General features: G+C 37.4%; 1 protein-coding gene across 1 annotated transcript; it reads right to left on the bottom strand.

Moving 5' to 3' along the window:
• Positions 1 to 1,581: 1,581 nt before the first annotated feature.
• Positions 1,582 to 22,895, bottom strand: rel (v-rel avian reticuloendotheliosis viral oncogene homolog). The gene is made up of 11 exons (XM_015039941.1): positions 22,758 to 22,895; positions 22,393 to 22,431; positions 20,144 to 20,283; positions 19,912 to 20,060; positions 19,093 to 19,184; positions 7,088 to 7,228; positions 6,464 to 6,568; positions 4,682 to 4,900; positions 4,539 to 4,604; positions 4,370 to 4,444; positions 1,582 to 3,590 (listed from the first exon to the last, which is right to left on the bottom strand). The coding sequence occupies exons 1-11, from the start codon at positions 22,762 to 22,764 to the stop codon at positions 2,695 to 2,697; spliced, it is 1,929 nt and encodes a 642-aa protein (XP_014895427.1). The 5' UTR covers positions 22,765 to 22,895; the 3' UTR covers positions 1,582 to 2,694.
• Between the last annotated feature and the right edge of the window lie 2,819 nt (positions 22,896 to 25,714).

Genomic DNA, 25,714 nt, shown 5'->3' with positions numbered 1-25,714 from the left:
CCTTTCAGAAATTCTTTACCACATTGTGTGAGTCTAATTTTTAAAGATCTTCTGCTAATAAACGTTTTGACTTTGCAGCTACAAGCTAAACGTTTTGTGTGTTTAGTAGCCATGTTTGTTTTGTAGTTTAGGGCTTGCAGGAAATGCAGCTAAATCCTCGAAAGAAGTTGTGGTTTAGATAGTACACTTCGAAAACTGGGTAAAAAAAATCAGAAGTTTACATTAAGAACTAATCATGTGCAAATGTTTTGTGAGGGTAATTTATGACATTGTCATGTTTCAGAGGTTTTTAATAGCATTAGCGCTATGCTAGGTGCAAGCATCACTGTAATTCACAGTGATACAATGAAATTTTCAATCCGTTAATTTTTTTCTTTGCTTAGTGATTTTTAAACTGACCATACATCACCACAATAGGTTAGTCATTAGTTTCAGTTGAGCTGAAGTCTGGTTTCACTTTTTAAGTGGTAGTCTTTGATCGTTTTATGTAGTTCTGTTGTGCTGAAACAGAAAGTGAATGTCTAGCTTACAACCAAATTTGTGATGAAAATTTTGGTCAGGGGTCGAAGACAACTTAAAATGAAAGTGCAAAGTGAAGAGGATTCATCTAAACACACTGTTGTCTAGTCACTGAGGGGAAGGCATTCTCACTGACATCAATACTTTAAATAACACTATAAAATTGGAGTTTTCTACATATTATCAATATTCAGTTCAATTAAAAAATACTTTATTTATCCCAAAGGCAATTTATACAAGTAGCTTCAAAGAGCTGTGGATGGTGAAGGATATCCAGTAGCAGTCAGTCCTCCAACGAATCTGAAAAAGCCTCTGACTGAAGACTGTTGCTGTTTGAACTTCCTTCTCGTCTCTCTTTTCTCTCTGGTCCTGTTCTGCATTGATGAAGCCTCCTCTGAGATTTGGGTTCAGGTATTTTTGAGCTTTTGAGATGCTAACCAGCAACGCTACAGTAAAACAATCCCTTGCTACATTTATGAGTCATAGCAACTGTCCAAAACCCAAAAAAGAAGAGCAAAAGTTCTATGTTTATGTTCAGAACTATTCAGATGTTTCTCATATACGTCTAGAACCTTCTTCCAAATAACTGGTGGTGTTTCTGCTGTCGATTTCTTCTGTTTACATGGATTCAGTATAATCTATACTCTATATTCCTGGTATTAGCAGGAACACAAACACCCATATATATAAACCGGATGTTTATATATATGGTATTTACTCCAAACTTTATGCCAATATTGTCACCAAATGTCTGCACATTGGTCTCATCAGTCAAAATGAGATTGTTCCAATTTAAGTTCCTGTTAAGTTTTATTTTTTACATAGAAAAAATGTGTTTCCTCTTCAAACATTTCAAAACACACTTGTTTAGCTCTTTTCTCATAGTAAAGTCATGAATTTCATCAGTTACCATGCTAATTGAGAGAGAGATAAAGTCACATTTTCCCTCTTAAAACATTTTGTTTTTTGTATCTTTGTTTTTTACTCAATAAAAATCAATAAGAAAATTTGAACTTTCTTTCTATCAAGACTGTAATAGTGTAAAAATAATAAAAAACGACGTAGAAAAGACCAATTTATTATTTATTAGGAAATAAAAAATTTACAAAACAAAAAGAAAAAACACAAATCAGTTAATTATCAAATCTTGTACAATATTAATCAAAACAGACACGTCTATTTAAGCCCCAAAATCCCTGTAAGGCAACAAGTAAGAAAATATAAACGCTGACCAGTGCCAGTGTTGGTCCATAATCATATCCAATTCAGGAAACATTCAGCTAAATAAACAAAACAATAAATCATACAAAAGACATTTGAAAGTACAAAACATATGTTAGAAATGCTCTGAGAACTCTGGATAACACAAGCAATCACTGACATGACATAGTCATTACAGAGGAGAGACCACTCAATATGCCTTCCTCGACTTCCTCAATGGAAATTTCAGTACCTTGCCAGTTCTTGAGTGTGTAAGCACGAATTCTGCTTTTACTCTCAACTATGGCTAACGTGCATGCAGAGTGCAACTAACAGCAATGCTCTGCAACAAAACATCAAAACAAGAAGCAGTGAAGTACTTTCAGTAACATCCAAAGAAATTAAACGTGAAATTATGCTGTTTATATGTACATATTTCTGTTTTTGACAGACTGAATCTTAAAACATTCAGTACTCGATATGCTGACAGTGAATTCAACTTTGGGTAATGAAGAAAAAGAAAGTACATTCACTTCTTCGAATATTTTAACTTTGTCCTGGAAGACGTTATCCAGCCGTTTTATAAATTCACCAGTACCAGTCTAAAGAATGGTTTGTCCTTATAGAAACCCGCTAAAGCCACATTAGCCAACTTAAACTGACCAGTTTCAGTTCCAGTTACCTACGGCAAGCTGCATAGATGCTTTCTGCATCTCTTCCAGGATTGCAAATTATCAAAAGTTAAATCATGAATCAAGATGACTTACTTGATTCACTTAAAAAAAGGTATTTTTTTTGGTGGGAAAGCTCTTCTAAAACGATAAATTGTACCGTTTCCAAACGGATCCTACTGGCTGCCGAAGCCGGTTGAGTGCCAACCCAGACCGGCGCCAGGCGAGCCTCATGGGGCCGGCGCAAACCGGCTTTCCAAAGCTAAACAGATTCTCCTGATAAAAACCAATCGTTTCTTTTTACTTATTTACTCTGCGAAGAGGATTTGATCCACTCGGTCAGATTTGCGTAGCGGCCCTCTGGCACCATCCCGAAAGGGAGGTTCGCGAGAGGCTGGGTGACGCCGCCGACGTCTTGCCGCCTCAGATCCACGTTGGCGCCATTGCTCATGGTGCGAGGCATAAGGTTGGTGTAGGTATTTCCCTGGCTCTCTCTTTGGGATTGCATCAGAGGGCTGCCGCCATCTTGTCCGACAGAAACCTGAGGCTCCTGCTTACACTGGAAGACAGGCCCTCCAACAATACCCTTCAGGAAATCATCACTCGTCATTCCATCTAGGAACGGGAAAGAGCCCTGGCCCTGGGACCCGTCTGCCGGTACCGACCCGTTATAGTTGCTTGTGTTGTTGTGGGCTTGTGGGGCGGTACCGAAGCCTTGCCACATGTTCTGGAGAGCTTGACTCTGGTTGGCCATTTGGTTCTGGGACTCAGAGTTCAGATCGTCTCTTTGATGCTGCTGCTGGAACATCAGCTGGGATTCGGACGGGTTCATCATATTCCCCTGAACGACCGTGTCCAAACACTGCAGATCCCGCGCGGAGAGCTGAGGGAGGGCGTTGTTCTCACAGCTGCCCGGGTCCAGTTTGTGCTGGTAACCAGTTCCATGACTCAGCTGGTGTTGCCTGCTGCTGTTTGGGTGGTTGCCAATGGATACCGATGGGTTAATGGTGACCGTTTCCATCATGGGGGAGGCCGGATTGACCCACGGATTACTGAGCTGTACGTTATGAGCCTGTGATGTCATCATGGCGCCGGTGGCCTGGGCTGGCGGCTGGTAGGACTGGTGGTTAAATACTGGATTCTGCTGGTTCATGGGCGGCGCAGTCTGCCTCATGGCACCGTGGTACATGGCACCGTGGTCTGGGCAAAAAGAAAAAACAGATTCATTTTATATTCACCTAAATAAGACGCAAGGTGCGTACACTTTTACCGCAGTAACATTTTTCAAGTATTTTCAAGGAAACTTTGGAGTAAAAACAATACAAATGAACTAAAAATTGTTTTAATTCACTGTTATATTATATAATTTATTACTGTTATTAATATTTTTGTGGTAGTATTGTACATTCAACAGCAGGGACAAGGTAAACTAAAATAAATCAAAATTTCATGTTTTAAAATTTCAAAATTTCATGTTTTAAAATTCCTCTCACACAGCCTGGTCTGGGAACAAAGCGCTAATTTAACAAAAAAAAATCTTGTAATTTTAGTAACTTTGTTTAATATGATGGAGCATTAGGGCCACAATCCAATCCAAGCAAATCATGTTAAAGTAAATGACGTTCCTGCTCAAACTAAATACTTAAACACAAATTTCTAAAAAATTTCTCGCTAAGTTTTCTAATAATTTCTGTCATTCTAACTGACCTAAGACGAGAAGTTTCATCTGATTTAACTTCAGATAATGAGAAAAAAATTATCTTTTTTATTATGTGTATAAAAATATCTGGTTTCAACTGTAATGTTTTCCAAATTTAAGCTTTTAATGAAATGTTAGATTGTCATTTATTACAAAACGGTGCAGTTTGAATATGAATCACTTTCTGGTACTTTATACAGAAATGAAACACTTTCCAAACCTTGAAATCACCTAAATGATTTCAAGCCTCCTTATGAACACTGAATATAAAAGTAGTTACCTTTCCTCATGTGAGCCATTGGGCTGTGAGGCACAGCTTTTGGCCGGCCCATTTGAAGACCAGGAAAAGAACTACCTAAAGACGGCAGAGAAAGTGAGAAACATGATTATTAATGAATTTAGCTGGAGTGAAATCACTGCAGCAGAAGACACAGGATCACATTTCATACCTGTGAGTCCCGATCTCTTAAACAAATCCTCTATCTTGCGTTTTTTCTCATTGTAGCCGTAGGGGTCTAAAGAGAAGACAGAAGTTTTCATGAATAACGGAGTCTTGTTAAACAGAAACAACGTGACGAGAGTTTCTCATCACCTTTGTTTTCGGGCAGGTATCTGAAATCCATCGGTTCGCTGACTTCCTGGTCGGAGGGTCGGCGCAGCTGCATGTGCACGGTGACCGACTCGGTTATGTTGGTGTGGTAGTACGGCGGCGTCTTGAACACGATCGCCACTTGACGATGAACGTCGGCTTGGGAAAAAGAACCTCTGGCCTCCCATCCGTTGGAGGAGAAAAACCTCACCTCGATGTCATCTGTTGGAAAAAGAGATGACGGGATGATGGTATCAATACATAATCCAGTCTGTTCTTTCACAAAACCTAAAGTTTACTTTCTGAAACTTTCCCAAAAGTAACGTGGAAATTCTGCAAAAGCAACCTCTAATTTCTAGGCAAGTTATTGAAACCAGTAAGTAAGTAAGTTATCTGAAGCCAATCTGCAGATTCTGAGTCAGATCCAGAAAGGTTCTGGGTAAGTTCAGGAAAGTAACAAGTTTCTGAAACGTGCATTTTTTAATGTAGCCTCTAATTTTGCGTTCATTCAGATAAGTTTTGGGAAGCAATGCGGTAGTTCTGTAAAAGTAACCATTAGATTCATGGTGCGTTTTGTGAGTTACGAGAAAGTAGCCTGTATATTTAGATAAGTTACGAAAAGTAACCAGTAAGTTCTGGAAGGAAGAACATGCAAACTGAAGGTACATTTGAAAAAGTAACTTTAGTAAGTTTAGTTATTATAATTTGTAAGGTTCAAGCTAAGTTCTGAAAAGTAAGCTGTAAGTTCAGGGAAAGAACTACTAAGTTCTTAAGAACACATAAGATCAAATTAACATTAAAGTTCCAGAAAAAACTGTTAAGTTCTCAGAAAGTAACATGTAAGTTCAGTTAAAGAACTAGCAAGTTTCCAGAGAGTAATATATAAGTTCAAGGAAAGAACTAGTAAGTTCTCTAAAAGTAACTTAAGTTTGTGAAAACAGCTAGTAAGTTCCCAGAAAGTAACATAAGTTCAGGAAAAGATTGAGTAAGTAACATCTAAATTCAGTTAAAGAACTAGTAATTTTCCAGAAAGTAATTTATAAGTTCAGGAAATGAACTAGTAAGTTTCCAGAAAGTAATATACAAATCAGAACTAGAAACATGTAAGTCTGATTAAAGAACTAGTAAGTTCTCAGAAACATGCAAGTTCAAAGGAACATCTAAGCTACTGAAAAAAACTGGCAGGTTCCCAGAAAGTAACGTGTAAGTTTAGTTAAATAACTAGTAAGTTTCCAGAAAATAATATATAAGTTCAAGGACAGAACTAGTAATATGTAAGCTCGAGGAAAGAACTACTAAGTTCTCTAAAAGTAACGTAAGTTTGTAAAAACAGCTAGTAAGTTCCCATAAAGTATCAAAAGTTTAGAAAAAGATTAAGTTTTTAGAAAGTAACATCTAAGTTCAAATAAAGAGCTAGTAAGTTTCCAGAAAATAATTTATAAGTTCAGTTAAAGAACTAGTCAGCTGCCTGACAATGAATTCCTGAAAATAACTATTAAGTTACCAGTAAGTAACATGTACATTAAGGGAAACAACTAGAAAGCTCCCATAGTGCAACATGTGTAATATAATATAACGTATGAGTTTCTAGAAAGCAACCTATCAGTCCAGAAAGTTCAGGCTGGCATGTATTGCTACTGAAAACCAAAGAGATGAGCACAAATAGCAAAATGAATCAGTGGATTTGAGAGATGAATGTAGAGAGAAAGGTGCAAAACAGAGCAGAAACATTAGAAATGCAACCAACGGTTAAGATAAACTGTTTAGGACTGTGGCAGTTTGTACCTTTTTGTACTTTGTCACACAGGAGGAAGATCTCGTCACCTCCTTTAACGCTTCCACTGTTCCTGTTGACTCGACAAATCCTCAGCTCAGCTGTGTTTGGGGCTCCTAATCACACAGAAACAAGAAAGTATATCATGTACATAAAGAACGCTCTAGCAACTGTTTATTAGTTGATATTTCTTGTCGATTTTATTGAAGCTGCTGAAATTTGCACCTGGGCTTTGAGGTAAAAGCACTGATGGTTGACAGCTGAGATCTAAGCAAGTAAAGTCACATGTGTGCTTTGAAAGAGGAAGTGCTCCATGGTAACGGTGTTGTTTGAGGGTTGGTGTGTATAAAGAACTTCCTCTTTCTGTATGTGAAACCATGTTGAGAAAAAATAGACTGGACACATACACAAAGGTTTTGACACCCCTTAGGTGCAGCTTTTTTCCAGTCTCAGTGTTTGTGCATTGTAAATTTAGTCATAATATCTCGCTTTAATGCTAAACCTGAAATGTACACCATTTTGCATTTCCCTAAAACCAACTTCATGGCCACTCAGCGCTGTTTTTCATAGCTTCTAACCACCTAGCATGATGTGATTTTGGTGTATGTGATGGAGTTCGAGCTCGGCGCACTCACTGTTGTCGTAGATGGGGTTGGTGACGATGGGGTTGAGTCTTCGGGTGTAGTGGCCGGTTTCGTCCTGCAGGAAAACCTGGATGCACAGGCGGACGACGTTCAGGTCGTACTCCTCCGTCTGCATCAGCTGCTCTTTGGGCACTGAGGCGACACAGACAAACACAAACCTTTAATAATCTGCACCAAATATTCAGTGGCTCTCTGAATTTGAGCCTTTAAGTTTCAATTACAGTAAATTTTTAGTTCTGGGTTTGGACAGGAAAGCAGTAAGTACCTTCCTGAAAATTAATCTGTAGGTTTTGGAAAGTGAAACTTGAATTTCTGGCAAAGTAGAAGCAAACAATTATTTTAGACATTTGTTATTTTGTTAATTATGTTCTGATGATTAATCTTTAAAAATTGGTACATTCTGCAAATTCTTTAAGTATTAGAAGAACATTAAAATATGCAAATAAACAAATATCTAAATTCCTTTTATTGCCTAAAATGCAACAATCTAGCATCTCTTTTGTGAATGCTTAATCATTTTCAGCAAAAGATGCATCTGCAGTTAAAAAAATACTTCTAACATCAACATGTGAAAAGTTCGGCCCTTTCTGCTTGATTTATCTAAATCTAAACTGTCTTTTGCATTAAACAATCAATAACTGGATAGTTAATGGTGTTTAATAGAAGTTTTTTTATTACATAATTTGAAACAGGTAAGTGGTTTTGAGTAGAACATATTTAAAGACATTTTTTTTTATCTTAAATGCAAAATGTATCTATTGTTTGTACAGTTTTGTCTTAATTACTGCTCTTTTTCTGAATGTGCAAGCTCCAGTTAATGAGTAATTCATTACTAAATTAGTTGACGGTGATTTCAATAATCCATTAATTGTGATTAATCCGATTAGTAACTTGTAGAATATGTTCTGGGAAAATAATCTGTAGATTCTGAGTAAAATACAGGAAAATAAACTTGAAAATTCAAAAAGGTTCTGCGAAAGGAACATTAAAGTTCAAGAAAAACAGATTATTTTAAGGACTATTTATCTTTATGACTAATACTATCACTTATAATAATAATAATAATCCTGCACGATGTCAGAGCGTTAATACTGTAAATACATCTCACGTTGAGGCCGTATAAATTTCAGATGCACCTTTTTTTTTTTGCTAACCTGCTCACTGTACATCGTCTGCACTCAGACAAACACATCTACATGCGAGCGTCACACATCCCGCCTTCACCATCAACACACACACACGCGCGCGTGTACACACACACACACCTTGAAGGGAGAGCTCTCACTGAGAGACGCCCACGCAGCAACACCGACATCAGGCTTTCACATCTGCCTACTTTCTCTTCCTCCACCTCTCAATTTCTATCTCCTGCGCTCACAGTGAGGCCATCCCCACCTACAACCTGTCACCACGGTGACGCCGTGCGACGTCACCTCAGAGTGGAAAAGAAGTGTCTGCGTGAGACTGTGAGCAAAAGATGAGGCTCCCTGCACGAGTGACCACGGTGGCTGTTGACGTGTGTGAAAGTGGTGGGACACGTCTTCTAAGACTTTCTTAGCGCCTTTTTTGTACATTTTGGCTGCCAGGTTTTTGAAGATTTCTGCGGCTATCTATTAGTTCAACACTTCACTGACATTCTGGACATTTTTAGTGCAAAAGCTGAGCCCCGTCTTTCTCAGGCCTGTTGTGTTTTGCTCATTTCAATGTTGATCTGTTTGCAGAGAGAGAAAAAGAAGAACTGAGAAAATGTCTCTCCTGACATTCAGGCATCCTCGGTTACAATCGAACATCAATACTTTTTGAGGTTGACGTTGAAGATTTAACCTTTTGATTGAAAGCTGTTGGGTTAACAGAGTCTCAGGCTATCCCAAACCTTCAGACAAACCCAAGATCCAACAGCTCATCAAACCCTGTTTGGCAGTAATTACTTAAAAATAGATGTAAGATATTTGAGTTGTAACTCAATGATTCTTTGACTTTTTAGGGATTTTGTTGCAGATTTGCTGCTGTGTTTGACCCGGTTTGAGCCAAAATGTCTTATTCCACTGGAATATTATTTCACTTATAACTAGCACTCTTTAGTTAATATTAAGGAATTATTGACTTGAAACAAGCTCCTAGATTATGCTGAAACATTACTTGTAAATTAGTTTTGTCTTATTTCAAGTGTACTTAGATATTTACACTAGAAACTAGACCAGAAATACTCTGTTTTTTCTGTGTAAAAGCCAGATAAAACATGATAGGACGCTTTGAAAACACTCATGAAAAAGTCAGATATGGGTCACGTTTAGCAAATAAAACAGATTTGGGTTGTATTCCCAGATAAATAGGACATTTAAAAAAAATGCTGCAGGTGTCCTTTTAGAGAAAATGCTTCCGTTTTAGTTTGACAACTTGAGTACAAACTTTAATGCTTGTGGATTCAGATTATTATGCTCTTCAAAAGCAAGTTTTGTTGTTTAACTTCCAGTAGTCAAAAACGGGAATTTATCTGCTAAATATGTAAAAGAATAGCGATCAGTTAGACTCAGACAAAGGGAAGGTTTTCCAAATGGAAAGCTGCACATGCATATTTGCACACGTTTATTTCCTGGATGCCTATAACATTAACTTACAGGTGCACCGCAGTGTGCAGCAGCAGCTTATTCAGATTTATGTCGGATCATCAGGTTCATGTGCTTGTAGGTGGCAGACACACACAAAACACACAGTGGAGAAACTGAAGGAGGGAGAAATTAAACGGAGATGGAACTACAGACGGAACAAGCTGGGCTGATCGCTACTTGCAAAAGTGTTGGTGTAGTGCGCTGATCGAGGAAGCCGCTGGACAGGTGCACGAAAGTGGGTCGTAGGTGGCTGCAGTGGGGAGTGTTGGTGTGTGTGTGAGTGAGTGAGTGTGTGTGGTGGAAAAGAAAGAAAGCGGAGCCCGCGATTAGCCGACGTCCTGGGTTGCATTAAGTTTGCAGCCAGGTTGTACGGAGATGATGTTGCCGGGGGAGGAACGGGGGGCAACGCGGATAGGGGCGGGTGTTAGCTTGCTGTGGGGCACAAGTGGTTAGCGTGACTGTGGGAGACGAGTGTGAGAGCGAAAAAGAAGTGTAGGCAGGTGCCAAGTCTCACCACAAAGTGTCTCCACTGCGTGACTCACAATTTCTCCACCTTTTAGGATTTGCAACATTGTGTTTCTGTGTCTCTGGCGCTTAAGTAACCGTTACTAGGATATGTGCAATAGCTGTATCGCCAAATGTTCACGCAACAGGTCTTGATGCTCAATTTCTCCCCCTTTTTGTTGTTCAAATTATTTTATTTTTGCGAGGTCGTTTCATACACCTAATTAAACCCGACCGCAATGAGGATAGCGCGTCAACGAACGGTTAACGTTCGCATCGCGCTTCGCATGCGCAGAAGAAGAACGTTGACGTCACGCAGCAGCGCACTGTTTACGGAAGTGATAATGGACGGAGACTGTTTTGGATCGATTTTCAAAGTTTAATCAGCAATGGAGCTGACAGTATGGACACTAAATCACAGCAAGACGAAGGGAACGAATAAAAAGAAAGCATAACTAATTACAACGGTGGAGAATTGACAGACATTTTTGTAGAGAAGTAAATTTGGATTCTAATCGGAACTATTCGGAGGGGTGGCGATGTGATGCGCCTCAGTGACACAGATCTCTTTCATAAGTTGATCACTTTCAGCCATTGTTTATGTCCCAATTTACCGAATCTAGCCTTTTCTGGCGCAGAAGACATCACATCAGTGACGTAAAAGGCGGATAAAAGGCAGCACTGCTTAGACTACATTGGCTTTGAAAACTATTAGATATGTGCATCCAAATGAGTACCACATATGGGAGTGACACAGGTCGGATTTTTATTGGTGAAAAGATTGGAATTCGCAGTGAAAAATCAGCAAATTTGGGTTGCATTGCTTGCTGTGTGAACATAGTCACAGTATAAATATATAGAGGAAAGTATTGTGGGGATGATTAATAATTAAGAGAAATTTTAAAAAAAGGGGAAACACTTTCCAGCAGCATCCATGTCTTAGTTTCACATGATAACCCCAGGCAGTGTTGCAATGTTGCGTAAACATCCTCCTGATGTCTGTGCAGGACTGATGAATTCAGAAACATGTCAAGCAGACGTCATTAAGTCAAAGTAGGGTAGCCTCTTCTACCCTATCTGACAGCAAAACACAGAGATTCCCTTAGCGTGGTTTCTGTTCGGCCTCCTTGTCGTTACCCAAATGCCACCGTGGAACATTTTTCAGCCACGATAACGCACCTTGTAGTCAAAGCTGCAGAGTCGATGCTGTGCACATTTCTAGTGGTTTTAAGAGCGTCAGGCACAAAGTAGTTTCTAGGTTTATCAAATAACCTGTATATAATTTCATTTTCTGTTTTTATTGCCTTAATATGCAAAAAACAGCCTTGTTAGAGTTATATTAATTGTTCTTTTACCCTTTTACCATACGGAGTCAAAGTTACCTTAATACCATGTATTAAGTTATCATGAATAGTGCCACCACTATTCTGCCACCACCAAGAATAGTGGTGGCAGGATCATGCTGAGGGCTGTTTCATGGTCCCCTTAGCAAAATGCACCTTGACCAGTCACCATCAACAAACACCAGGACTAATTTTGGTTGGATATTTAATTTCAGTAGGTTAGATTCCTGGCACAGAAAAATTTCAAACAATCAGGATGTTGAAAAATTTAGAGGAAGTTCTTGTTCATTATTTCACCTAGGGTTGCAGCTAATTATTATTTTAGTAGTTGATTATTCTAATGATTATTTGGATAAAAAGTTGGCAAATTCTGAATATTTACCTTTCAGTTATTGCATAAAAATACATTAAACAAACCAATAATTCCTTTCCTCTTTACACAATAAAATTTACATTTTATTGCCTAAAAATCAATAACTTAGAATTTCTTCAGTAAATGTTTGATCATTTGTAGTAATGGATGCATTTGCAGCTAAGGAATACTTTTAAGATCAACATGTGAAAATCTCAGACCTTTCTACTTGACTTCACATCAATACAGAGTAGGGTTGATCGATTGATTATTTTTGGATTAACTAATTAATAATTGGATGGCAAAAGGTGATTAATTTGAGATTTTTTAACAGAAATTGAACCAGGTGAAGGTAAAACTACCACTTGAGGACTTCTGGCTAGAACATATTTACAGACAAAGTTTTTTGTAAATAAATGCAAAATGTATATAATTTTGTACAATTCTGGATTAACTACTTCTCTGAATACATTGTCCTTTAACCGAATGGCCTTTTTTTCAAGTCTGTGTAGTCCAGTTAACAAATAATCGATTACTAAATTAATCAATTCATCACAATTAATCCAATTAGTCACTTCAGCCTTAAATGCATCCATTTTTCTCCCAGTGTCACCAAGAGCAAGAATCAGCCCTACATCATGATGCTGCCCTCACCATGCTTGACAATTGACAGTGTTAATAGGGTAATCCTGTCCTTGTTTACAAACACTTTTGCACTCGGGTCTTGTTCCTTAAAAATTTCAACAGTTGTACGTTATATTACTATTCCACCCTAAAAATGCAACTCAAATAAAATCACTAAAATCTCAAAATTTATATGAAAATCATGATTATCTTATGTTAACCTATAACCATCAGACTACATCAGCATACCACCCTTCATCGACCCTATTTGATGTTTGTTTTGTTTAATAAGGTAAACATTTCGTGGTTGTAACCACATGCATTAGTTTCAATAACTAAGGACTTTCCTTCAAGGCTCATTCCTGTCTTGTGCTACAGGGGTGAGTATCGACAGGTGCACCACCACACAACCACAATGAACTGAAGACACACTCATAAAGCAAAACAAATTACTGCGTCACAGCAACACAGGTGTCATCGTAAGTGTTATGCGTCATCTGCTGAACAGGTGGTGATCCAAGTTTATAAAATTAAATTAGGGATTCAAACAATTAATCAATGATTAATGGTTTCTTAAATTACAATTAGTTCCAAATTGATTGATAATGCTTGGTTAGACCTTTTTTTTAAGTATTGCTGTTTGGCCTCCATCCAGCAGAGGGCGCTGCTAGTCATCCTAAAGCGGAGCTAGATATATAAACAAAGATGGCGGAAAAAGAACCCCATCTTTGAGAATGCCGTTTTTTTTTTTTTTGAGTGTTTTGAAATAACACACTCGACAAGCTCCATAAATTACTAACTTAGTATCGTTCAGCTGAAGCAAAAATATTATTTTATTAATATTAATATTATTGGTGTCAGTACCCAACACCAAAAAATGCTCACATATAATGATGTGCTTCTTTTTTAAATTCAGCACATTATGAAAATATTAGCCCCTCACGTTGGACCTCTTGATTCAAGAGCTTATCAGTTAATCATTTGAACCATTTAGATTGATATCTTAATACAACCTGTAATTAAAAAAATGGCACTTCATGTCAGATTGCAGGAGAACCCACCACAAAAAGATGATTTATGGATGAAAATAAGAACTAAATGAATACATTTTCCTATGTGAGAGCGGTGAAAGTTTAGATTTAACGTACAGAAGCGTAATAAAGCAAAACCCCCTGGTCTAATCAGCGGCTGAAGGGATCAGCAGCTTTGTGTACGAGCATAAAGGTGGTAAAACAAGCGTGTTGGGCCTGAGGGACGGGGACCGTCATATCTTCCCTCGACACAGGAAGCAGGTGAGTTTCAAAGCAGAAGTGAACTGCTTTAAGTAGCAGGTCTTTGACTTCCAGCTGCCCGTTACGCATGTGTCGAGTATGAGCTTCAAATTCTGTAGAAAATCAAGACCCAATCAACACCAGGAAAGATTTTATACGACGTACAGTTACAATGAGCTTTTAAAAATCAAGAAATAATAAATTGTTGATCCCAACAACACTGTAACTACTGTTGAGCATGGTGGAGGCAGGATTATGCTATGGGGCGGTTTTGATTCCAGTTATTCTGGTGTACCGCACAAGTATTGGCTCCAAAATATACATTAATTCACCTAAATAATTTAAAACATTGGTGCTCAAAGATCTAAAAATGTATTTGCATAAGTTGTAAAATTCTTTTGGAGCCATTTCTAAACGTTTTTCGTGACAACAGAAGCACTTCAGATTTAGATTCAGGTTCAGATCTGAATCTGGTTATGTGGTAAATTTACAACATAACAAACAAAAACATGAAACCCTATTTTACAAACTTTAATGCATATTATTCTGATCTTTTAGCCACAACGGCAAGAATTGCTTGGAGGAGTCAATGCCAGGTTTTCAAATCTAACCAAAGTGGGGGAAGCATTATGCTGAGTGGCTGATTTTCTACCAATGCTACTGTTGCATTGTATGAAAAATAATAAAGCTGCAATGGTTTCCACAAGTAAACAGTTGGATTATTGGATCATGGAAATAATAACCTGCTAGAGGAAGTTTTAGCCAAATATTAGCAGGGGTTGATGAAGAAATGAGAGGCTGGGTTTGTCATTTTATTTCACAATAAATTCAATTTTATACTTCCAGTTCCTGTTTTAAAGTCAACAGTTGCTATATTTTCATCTTATAATGCTGGGCTGGGAAATGTGACTGAAAAACATATTGTGATATAAATGTTTCATATTGGTCGATATCAATAATTATTAATTATTTTTTCATTTAAATATTTGAAATATTGCCAAACTGGTGGCGTGACTGTTCCTGTTTTATCAAATTGTCATTACTCGCTGTTGTTTTTTATTTTTAAGCTGCTTATGAGGCACGTTGGCAAAACCTTAAACTGCTGCTTCGCCAGTTACTCACCAAGCTGTTGCTAGGTAACCATGAGTTCCTCAGAAGGTTGTTGCTAGGTAACCAAAGAGTGAGCCCAATGGAATTGAATGTTGTATTAATCTTAACTGTCGATAAAAGTCAGGGGGGAAAAAGCTACTAATGTGATCATATTTGGTGTCAGTCAGCTACAGGCTAAATGCTAGTAGGAGTAAAGGTTTCATTTATATTACAGGAGAAACATGTGTCACGGTTTCATATGTTCAGGAGCTGTGAAAGTCATCAGACATTAGGTATGAGGATTATTACAAATATAGATGCAATGAATCAAAGCCAGAGAGCAAAACAAAAGCACGTATTAAATGTGTACTTTAGTTGAAACTAAATATAGAAGTATTACACATATCTGACATTTGTGACGAACAGAGCTGGGAAGAAGACCCAAAAAATTGTACTCAAGTAAGAGTAGTGATACTTCAACATGTTTTTACTCAAGGAAAAGTAAAAAGTATAGGGTAAAACGTCTACTCAAGTACTGAGTAACTGATCAAATTATCAATCATTTAATATTTAAAAATTACATCATCAGACGGATCAAAATATAAAATCAAGTCAGTAAAGTAAAAGTTTTTTTTTTTTCAAAAAAGCTAAAAAGGGAAATGCAATTGAGTAAATGTAACTTGTTATACCCAACTCTGATGACAAAAACCAAAAGGTTTAAAGCATTTATGTCTAAATTAAAGCTGAACACAAACCTCCTATTTACCAGTCGTGTTTTACAGACCTGTAAAGCTCCCTACCCGACATTTATCATCATCTCTGAGAGCTGGGGAAGCCCCTCGCTTCAACCCTCCCTCTTTTAATGAATCCTACATTCCCAGCTCTCACGTGGCCTCCTGCACTGATCTGAACTGAGCAACTGTGACCAAGAATGGGGAAGTAGCTCAACGCCTGTTTGTACACGAGAACTGCTGCGTGTCTGCTCGGGAGGACCGCAGAATGAAAGAAGCACATAAAGGAAATGGCTACAGTGTAGATAGCACGGCGGCGGCAAGGCAGCGGATTTTCGACTCGATGGCAGGAAAATCTGCTCAGTTGCCTGAGAACTGGGTCAACCAACGTTTGAAAACATTTCTTGTGAATTGTTTTGAACACCTTACTCGGTCGCAGAAGCAGGAAAACCAGAAGCAAAGACCAGAAAAGCTCAAAGATTCACTTTTAATTTAGTAGATAAAAGGCTGTGGATTCTACAATGGGGAGGAAACATTACTTTAAACTAGATTAAACCATTAAAGCACTGCAAAAACACAAAGTGCTTTTTGTCTTGTTTCTAGAGTAAATATCTTAGTACACTTGAAATAAGACAAAACTTACAAGTAACTTTTCAACAATTCATAGGAGTTTGCTTTAAGTCAATAAGCCCTTAATACTGATGAAAAATTACTTTTTTTTTCACTTATTACATGGAAAAATGTCTTATTATAGGTGAAAAAAATCTGCAAGTGGATCTAGTATTTTTTATTAATATCAAGAGTTTCTTGACTAAAACAAGCTCCTATTACTTTCTGAAAAGCTACTTGTGAGTTGGTTTTGTCTTATTTATGTATACTGATATATTTGCACTAGAAACTACATAAAATGCTTGGCAGGATTTTGTGTTTTTGCAGTGTAAAACAGTTTTGTGGCACTGATGCAACCAGATTGGTGTAAATAAATCTGAGAATGATCCAGACCTTGTAGAACCACTTTTACCAACATAACCTTTTGGTCTACTCTTGCTTTTAACATTACCTCAGTCAGTTCAGGTTTGCAAATATTAATTTGTTCAGTTAACTTCCCTCATATTGTTTGGAAATGCAAAAGTAGCTTTTTTTTATTAGATAAATATTCTAATTTGTTCCTTGTTCTTGTAAGCTATTTGGTTACATTTGAATATTCTGAGTCTGATAATAATAATGAAAAAAAGAGATCAGTTTTATTATGTTCTAGCATGTAAAACTTTTACAACTTTTTCAAGCACGGCTACATTTGTTAGCAAACATTAGCCACTGGTCCAACAGCAGCAGATAAACCACTAGCAGTTTTGGCTAAAGTCATGTTTTGAATGCTTAAAAATAGGACTTAATAAGTAGAAGTGATGTAATATTTATTTTCTTTTTCTAATGTAAAAGAGATTAAGAACATTAGAAGGTTTTGGATGGCGTAGCTTAGCATGAGTCCTGATTTAATGTTAGACTAATTAAACATTTATAGTTTATGCCATTTAAACTCTGTTAGTACTTTGTAAAACAGTTTGTCTATTTTGTGTTGTTGAAAGTAATTTTTTCTAAATGTTTGATTTGTTGTTAAAAGCTAAATAGCTAAGAGCTAAAGCAGTTACCCTTTTATTTCTGACCCATGAAAAATCTGGGTTTCAAGCTTATAATCAAAGCAGTGTGCAAAAAAAATAGCCACCCTTTTAACACTTAAGATTTGATAGATCTAAGAATACATCATGTCACAAACGTCACACAGAGAACAACAAACATTAAGCTAGCTCAGCTAAATCCGGCTCTAAAGCCAAGAGGGAGCTCTGAAGTTGGAACCGCATCTGAAAAATGATCTCAAACTAAACCGTTGAGCTAATGGTTAGAAAAACTATTTTTTGTTATTTTTTAGCGAAATGACCAAGCTAACTACTGTTAGCAACTCTAGCAATAGCAATAGCAATCGAATAATGCCTTTAGATTGCCTCCAGTTAACTTTGAAACGTGGAAATCCAATTATTTCCAACTACAAATGGAGTATGTAGTTTTACAATTCCTGCGATTACACCAGAAAAATCTCTTAGCAGTTATTTCAGGTCGCCTGAGAAAAGGTCACACTGACTGACCACAAGCTAACAACCAAATCCTGTTTTCAGATTCTTTTGTGACAAAAGTTAACTGCTGAAAACTGATCAGTGAAGATTACAACTAGAGTCGTATTGACTCCTTTTACCTCAAAACGAAGTTCCTTCAATGTCGAGACATGTGGAGAGCAAAGGACGAACTGGTTACTGTAAGTTCTTGAAAAACTAAGAAGTGCAAATGAGATTTTCGTAGAGCTATTTTCAGAGGAGGATTACGATACATTTGATTCTCAGAAGCGAGTTCTGGCAGAAGGGTTTTTTTCAGACTTTCTGGACAATAATGGATTTGTAAGCACAACGTAACATGATCTGTTATGGTTTGGATAAACAGGCAACACCTCAGATCTGACCTTTGACCCATATTTTATTAGTTCTATCAAGACTCTAATTTGTTTTTGCCTTGCTATTGGAGCCTGACTAAAAAAAGACTCAAAAATTTGTGATCAGGCCTGGTGACATGTTCCCAAAAATAATAACAAACAGGAAACAGAACCCAGAAAAAACAAGCTTCGCCTAATTGATTACATTCTGAATTTTTCTTGCTTTGAAGGAAATTTCTGCAAAGGTTTTTGTTTCGTATTTTCTCCACACATAGAGCAGAGGCGCATCAGTTTAACTTTGTATTGTTCTTCTCTCCAATTTGTGAGTGAGAATCTATGAAAACATCCAAAGATCTCTAGAGATCCGGACAACAGTATGGTGTTCCTTTTCTTCTTCTGGTGAACCGATTTAAAACAGAGAAACTGTTTTTAAAGACATCTACGTGACATAAAGATTTAAGCTCACATTTTTAATAAACACTTTATAAAAGTGGAAAATACTAATATACAGCTCTGGAAAAAATGATCAGTATCTCTGATTTTACTTTTTATAGGTAATGTTTGAGTTGAATGAACATTGTTCTTTTATTCTATTAACTACTGACAACATGTCCCTGGAATCCCAAACAAAAATTTAGTGTTTATTTGCAGAAAATGAGAAATGGTCAAAATAACAACAAAGATGCAGTGCTTTCAAACCTCAAATAATGCAAAGAAAACAAGTTCATATTCATTTAGAAACAACAATACTAATATTTTAACTCTAGAGTCAATATTTGGTGGAATAACCAGGAGGTTTTTAATGGGGTTCAGTGCAGCGGGTTGTTAAGTTTTGTCCCCAGAGCTGTATTTAACCCTGGAATTATTGTAAATAAATCCATTTTTGATAAATACTAAATGTGTAAAATGTGTGCATTACTCCATTTGTGTAGTTTTGTCAGTTTTTGCAGAGAAAAGCGAGCAGAAAGAGGTTGAGCGTGGAAACACGACTCACCGTTGAAGGGGTTGATCCCTCTGGTAATCCTCTGAAGGATGGCGTCCTTAACTTCCCTTCTCCTCACACACTGGATGCCCAGATTCTGGAAACTGTCAAAAACACAACGATTGAGAAACAGTTGTTGCAACATCTTGGCATCTTGAATTTAAAATGGACAAAGCTGATTGGACCACACCTGAGTGATGCAAGATTTTCAAAAAACAAGAAAGAAAACACAACAATACGGTCGTGGTTAGAAGTCAAGGCAATGACGCAAATCTTCTCACCCGTCCGGTTGACTCGGTGTGTCATGTTCCAAAAAATATTCCACACACATTCAAATATTCATCAGGGGTTTGGAGTCATTACAATACAACGGGCAGAAGTTGTGAATTTATTTATAAAATGAACTCTGAGAGGGATATACAAATTTCATGCACTAAAACATCCTGACTCATTCACACTCTCACACACGCTCCAGTACTCGCACACAAACTTTGTTTTCTCTCTCTCAAGCACGGCAAATAAGGATGATGTCACCCGGGGAATTCCCATATTGCCATCTTCATCACAGACATGGGTTTGATAAATATGCTTTGTGTGTGTGTCGAAATGCGAGTTTGCCGTGTAATCTGCTGTACGGGTTTGTTTTGATGCAGCTAGGAGGTCTTCGGTTTGCACACCGAGCCATTTTGAAACCGATTAACAAACCAAATGCTGCTGAAAGGGAGCAAATCTGGAATGCAGCGATGTGTTTACACGGCGCCAAAGAGAAAGTGATTGTTTCTGCGACAGAGTGCTGATGAAGAGCGATACTGAAGCCGGAGGTGGACTCACGCTATCACTCTGCGGTCGGGGCCGAACTCGGCCTCGTAGAACCCGTCTTTGCAGTCCTTCCCCACCAGGTCGTGCGGATGCGGACGGTACGGCTCGTTCTTCGTCACCAGGTAGACGCGGACCTTCCCCTTACCGCAGTAGTTCAGGATCTGCAGAGAACATCAAAGTTTCCTGGGATCTGCGGTGATTTTTAGAGAAACTCTGGTGCAGAGAGGTGGATTTTGTGGCTGACCTGAAGGCTGGGGTACGTCCTGTTGTTGTCGGAGCTCTTTTCGCCGGGGATGCTTCCGGCAGAGCGACCCTCGCATTTGTACCGGAAGCGCATCCCCCTCTGCTTGGGTTGCTCAAAAATCTGTACTGTTGGCTCAGCCACTGAAATGAGGAAAGAGGAAGAAATCTGAGTGACTTTTTTCTCTCCTGTTGGAGGAACTGACTCTGCGTTACATTCATTGTGATCGGGGACAAAAATTGCAACATTCCATTTTCTGGTGTGGTTTGCTTTCACACTGAGTTGTGTAAAACGGACCAAACAGTTTGAAAAACCTGTTCACCTCCTCGCCTGTGGTGGTGCTGCACCAATAACTACAGAAAGAAACGATACAAAGAGACTGAGCGCAACTTCCCTCTTCACAAAATGTAAACAAAAACGGAGTAGCGTCAGATTTTAGCATCATTTCACCATTTGTTCTGGTTGTATTTACCCAGAATGCCCTGCTCTGTAGTCCACTTCTTGCTTTTGGGGCGGTCTCTGGTTCGCTTGGTGTTCATATATGATTTTGAACTGCACCAGAATCCATTTAAACCGAACTGAAATCTCGCTTTGTAGGTGGACCAGCGTTAGATTGTTTGGCCCAAAGTCCAATTCCCCAATCGAACTAAACGTTTTACACTAATGAACTGCAGTTTGATTTAAAATGAACTAAATAAAGTTGGTGTGAATGAACCCTAAGAGTGTGCCTCATTCTGAAGATGTTGGTTGGAATTGATCTAATTTATACAAATTTTCCAAACTTTTGTAGCTGATTATTAGATAGTTAGACAGATGGACAACTGTACAAATCTGAGAATACAAACATCTTTCCCTAAAATATTGGATTTTTTTTGCCAATCACCAAGAAGTTTTTGGTGATTGCACACAATCACCAAAAAAAAAAACTATTCTCAAAAACCCCAACTACAACGGATTAAACCATCTCTTCTATTAATCATGACGGACAATGATCACCTCCCCTACTCCAACATCTCTCTGTCTAACCATAGCCACTGACAAAGATTTAAAAAAAAAAACTGCAAAAGCAAATGAGGTGGATTAGCAGTGATAGTGTCCTCCAGGACATGGTACTGTGGAATATCGGCTCTGTTGTAAAGATACTGAGCTGTTAGCATTTCAAACAGCAACAATCTTCAGTCAGAGGCCTCTTCAGAATCACTGAAGGACTGACTGCTACTGGAGCATCGTCACCATCCACAACGACTCTTTGAAGATACTTTGAGAGGATTAAGACAATGTTTAACTTCCCTTTTGGATAAATATGTATTTTTTAGCAGTTTTTTTAAAACAAGGTTACATTTTGATTGAATTTGAAGATCTAAACTTGAAAGTTTAAACTCAAATATTGTATTTTACATATTGTGACGCGTTACAACAAGAAAAACACAGCTGCACGCAATATGGATTCCTTTTAGCCGCTTTAGTTTCAGGGTTCGAATCACAGCTTGCAGGTTGTCACAGATGCATTTTTTTATGACAGGTTTGATTAAAGATATAAAAAAGTAAAAAGTACTACTAAACTCTTTGGCTGTTGCAATTCTGGACAGATTTAGATACGCTCACCATCATTTTTGCACAACTAAATTGAACAAATGGGCTTCTTTGCAGCTGCAAATCAAAAAACCGGAGCTCAAGTCAAACCTCATCCGTGTTGAAAATAAAAGGCATTTTTTTGACTCCTCTGCTTGAAACAAAACTGGTTGCACATGACACCCGTGTGAGAGAGGAACCAAAACTGATCTGAGAAGCATTTTCTGTTCTTCACATATTACACTGTTACAACCATAGTAAGACTCTAAAAATCCAGTTTGAGATGACAGCTGAGCGACTCTTTCCACCAAAAGGAAACAGATGCTTTTCAAACCAGCACATCAACAAATATAAATTTTTTGCATTTCAAACAAAACGACGGCATGAAAAAAGCAGCTTGTTCTACAGGTACACAGCTGATTCTGCAGCTTAAACCCGCCTAACCAAACATAAATGCATGAAATGTGAAGATAAACAGTGAAAGAGAAGCACTGGCCATCACAAAAAACAAACAGAGTCTGAAAAAAGTAATCCCTACCAGTAAAACAAAAGAGGAAGTGAAATGACACAGCATATAAATATAGACTGCTTTTTTAATACTTGTTGGTGGGAGAAAAATAGCAGCTTTTAAAGATAAAAAGAATAAAAAGCAATAATAAATTTAAATAAATTTGACTTACTGAGGTGTGGATCACCCTCTAGAATGGAGGGCATTAAAACTGAGGAGGGAAAATGCGAGATTTAGGGTCATACATTTAAAAAGTAGCAGCAATAACATTTGATTCAATCCGAAGTAGAGTGCAGCTTTTGTTAGCTTAAATAAAATAAACAAACTGCAGCAAAGCAGCAGCTCAGCTGAAATACTGCAAAAAAAGTAATTATTTGTATTTACTACTTCGGTTAGGATACATTCAACTTTTCCAGTTAGTATGTAATTCAGTTTTTGCTATAAATCAGTTGCGCTTACTTCGCTATGTTTCTACATCCTACCCGCCCTTTCTACAAGTTCTTCTCGTTATAGTGAATAAACACTGGCGCTACTCACCGTCCATGGTAAGAAATAGTTTCCCACTTTAAGTCGTGTTCTCTGGGTCGTGTTCCGTCGGAAAGCCGCGGACTGAATGAGTGAGAGTGAGTGAGATCAACCAGTTTATGTTTTTCACCAAGAGGTCCATCAGGGGGGATTCCCCCCTCCCCCCCTCCGTCACAGTTTTTTTCCCAATGGACCAATCAGAAGCCTCGAAAGGATCTGGAGAGGCGGGGCCTCACCATAGTGCGGGATGCTACTAGCTAGCTAGCGCTTCCTCATCGCTCAGCAGCGGTGACGAAAGGTTTTGAAACACCCCCGACCTAAATGTTTCCGGATTATCACATTAAAAGAGTACGTATATGTATATAAATATAAAATTTTAAATAAGTTAAAATATTATGAAAAATATTATTAAAAAGTAAATTTATTTGAGAAACTGTAATACGAAGTGAAACACATTATGTAGCTTAATTACATACAGGCGGATATGATTTTAAAAGCATATTTAAAATTAGAATATTGCATCATGCTAACAACAACAAAATACAGAAATCTAACCTCAAAAGTTTGTTAAATACCTGTTTAAATGTAAGTTTTCAAGACAAATGGTCTTCATTGAATGTATATTCTAATTTATTATGATTAAATATGTATCTTTATGCAAATGGTTTTAAAAAAATAATGTAAAGAGGCCAGTGTGGAAAAAATATACATATTTGTATTTAGCCTCCCTTTGAAGTTTATATCCCAAATTAAAATCCAGAGCAAGCAGTTAGCTAATTAGTTAGTGAAGTAGAAAAATTATGAAAACATGTCATTGAATAATAGGATGTTTTTTTTTCTTCTTTTATTAAAATCTGTCTTGACTTGGTATTTGACCAGCAAATATTCTGAGAATATATATATTTTTAATTTTCATATTTAATACCAAAGCAGTTTTAATGCCTGTTGTAAAATAAAAACAATCATTGTTGACAGAGGTCATATTTAAGTATTTTAAGTTATTTCTTCTTTATTTCATCCACTTCATGTCATACACCAACAGTAAAACAATCCCGCATGATGACGTCACCACCATGCTTGCTAGTTAGCCTGGACTAAAGAAAATCCTCAATCACAAAAACCAAAAAGAAAAAGACAAAGTTCAAATAAAATGAGTGATATGCTTTCCCATTGATTCAGAATGAATGTTTTGATCATTATAGTTAAAACTGACAAAATAACAAAAAAGTGAAATTGAGAATACATTTTCGTTAACCGAAATAAATAAATAAAAAAGTTAATTGGAGAAAACTGAGTGGAACTCTATTGTGTTTATCAAAAAAAAACTTTTTGAAATTACAGATATATTCTCAATTTTTGTGTTTACAAACCTATCAGTCATTTGAACTTATGTTTGTTTGTTTTTTACATCAGTTGTCGACAAATTACGGCACTCCATAATCCACCTGATGGCGCTAACGCTAGTCCACAAAATGGCGGCAGCACAAGTTGAGATAAAACACCAGTCAGTTGGTTGTTCAAGAATAATCAAAAACTTTTTAAAACGTCTCCTGTTTATTACCAAATCGATGTAAACATAATCACAATACTTTGATCTTTATGAAAAAACAAACATTTAACTAATAAAACTAGCAAACACATTCTAAAACCTAAAACTGAATTAGACAAAAAGTCAATATGAAATAAAACCCACAAACGATTATAACTCTGGCTCTGATTTATTTATTTTTTGTAGAATTTTATTCCTAGTTTTATTTATTTTTTTGCTCGAGACATTTTTGGATGCAGTGCAGCCGGAAGGATTATGATGGGTAACCATGGCAACAAGTGTTTTTACAACTGGGAACAGCTGATTAGTGACAAATCCTCAAAAATATGATTGCAAATCATCTGCTTAACGGCTATTGAGCAGTTAGCACGTCATGAATGTCATAAAGCAACAATGTTCAGTCAGAGTCCTCTTCAGAATCACTGCGAAACAGACTGCTACTGGAGATCCTTCGTTCCCACGGCGACTCTGAAGATACTTCAACATTTATTTTCTCTTTAGGGTGAATATTGGAACACATCAAAAGAAAATAAATGAATGAATAAAGACAGACGTTTTTGTTTTTTAAGGGGTTTAATGGATGTATGATTCATTTAAAGGAAGTGGTAAACACATACAAAAATACCCTTTCAATACATTTTAGAAACAAACATCTAAATGACTTGTGTTAAATGTTTCTGAACAGCAGAAATGAGTCGTCTGAAACAGAGTGGTGCAGATATTCAAAAAAAAAAAAAAAAAAAAAACCTAACTGCTATGAATGCTATTAAAACAAAAAGATCACATGGTACAAATATGCATATATAAATAATGTGATAAGAAAACCCCCAATAATGACAAAAGATGCCTTTTCGGAAAAAACAAAACAAAAAAAAAAAAAAAAAGCCCTCTGTACATTTTAGTTTGGGAAACTGATTCTGGAAAAAAAAGAAGCATTAATGAAGAAAGAGCGTCAGTAGTAGCATCACTCGACACATACATCAAACACAAAGCCACTCGGCGTCTACAGGGCGGGTCAGGGTGGGGGGGGAGTGGACGCATCTCCGGACACCCCACCCACTCCCACTGACACCCACTCAACCTGTGGACCCACAAGATGCCTTCTAAGAACCTCCACAGGAGGCGCAGAGGGTTAGCACCCGAAACAAAGGGAATATTCTCTCTCTTACACGTCGCTAAACGCTTGCACGCAGCCAGCCAGTCATCCAAAACAAAACTTAACACAAAAACAAAAATAAAGATTTTCTTAAACTACAAAACAAAAAGAAAAAAAAATCACAAATATGAGATTCGGTTTGATCCGAAAGAGTCTTTACAGTTAGAGGTTGGAGAGAAACAGAATCACGGCGGAGTATCAGGGCCACACAATGAAAAATGACAAAATAAAATAAAATTACAAAAATAAAGTTGTAACATTACG

Source organism: Poecilia latipinna, unplaced genomic scaffold (genome assembly GCF_001443285.1).
Source record: "Poecilia latipinna isolate Pla-1442-1.1 unplaced genomic scaffold, P_latipinna-1.0 Scaffold490, whole genome shotgun sequence".
NCBI lineage: Eukaryota > Metazoa > Chordata > Actinopteri > Cyprinodontiformes > Poeciliidae > Poecilia > Poecilia latipinna.
The sequence above is the reverse complement of the archived record's forward strand: the minus strand, read 5'-3'. Positions and strand labels throughout refer to the sequence as shown.

Excerpts from the sequence above, each read along its gene's own strand:
- rel (XM_015039941.1), bottom strand. Across the intron at positions 20,061-20,143 it reads GGACGTACCCCAGCCTTCAG|ATCCTGAACTACTGCGGTAA; the intron begins GTCAGCCACAAA and ends TGTTCTCTGCAG. Across the intron at positions 4,901-6,463 it reads GTGTGACAAAGTACAAAAAG|ATGACATCGAGGTGAGGTTT; the intron begins GTACAAACTGCC and ends TTTTTCCAACAG.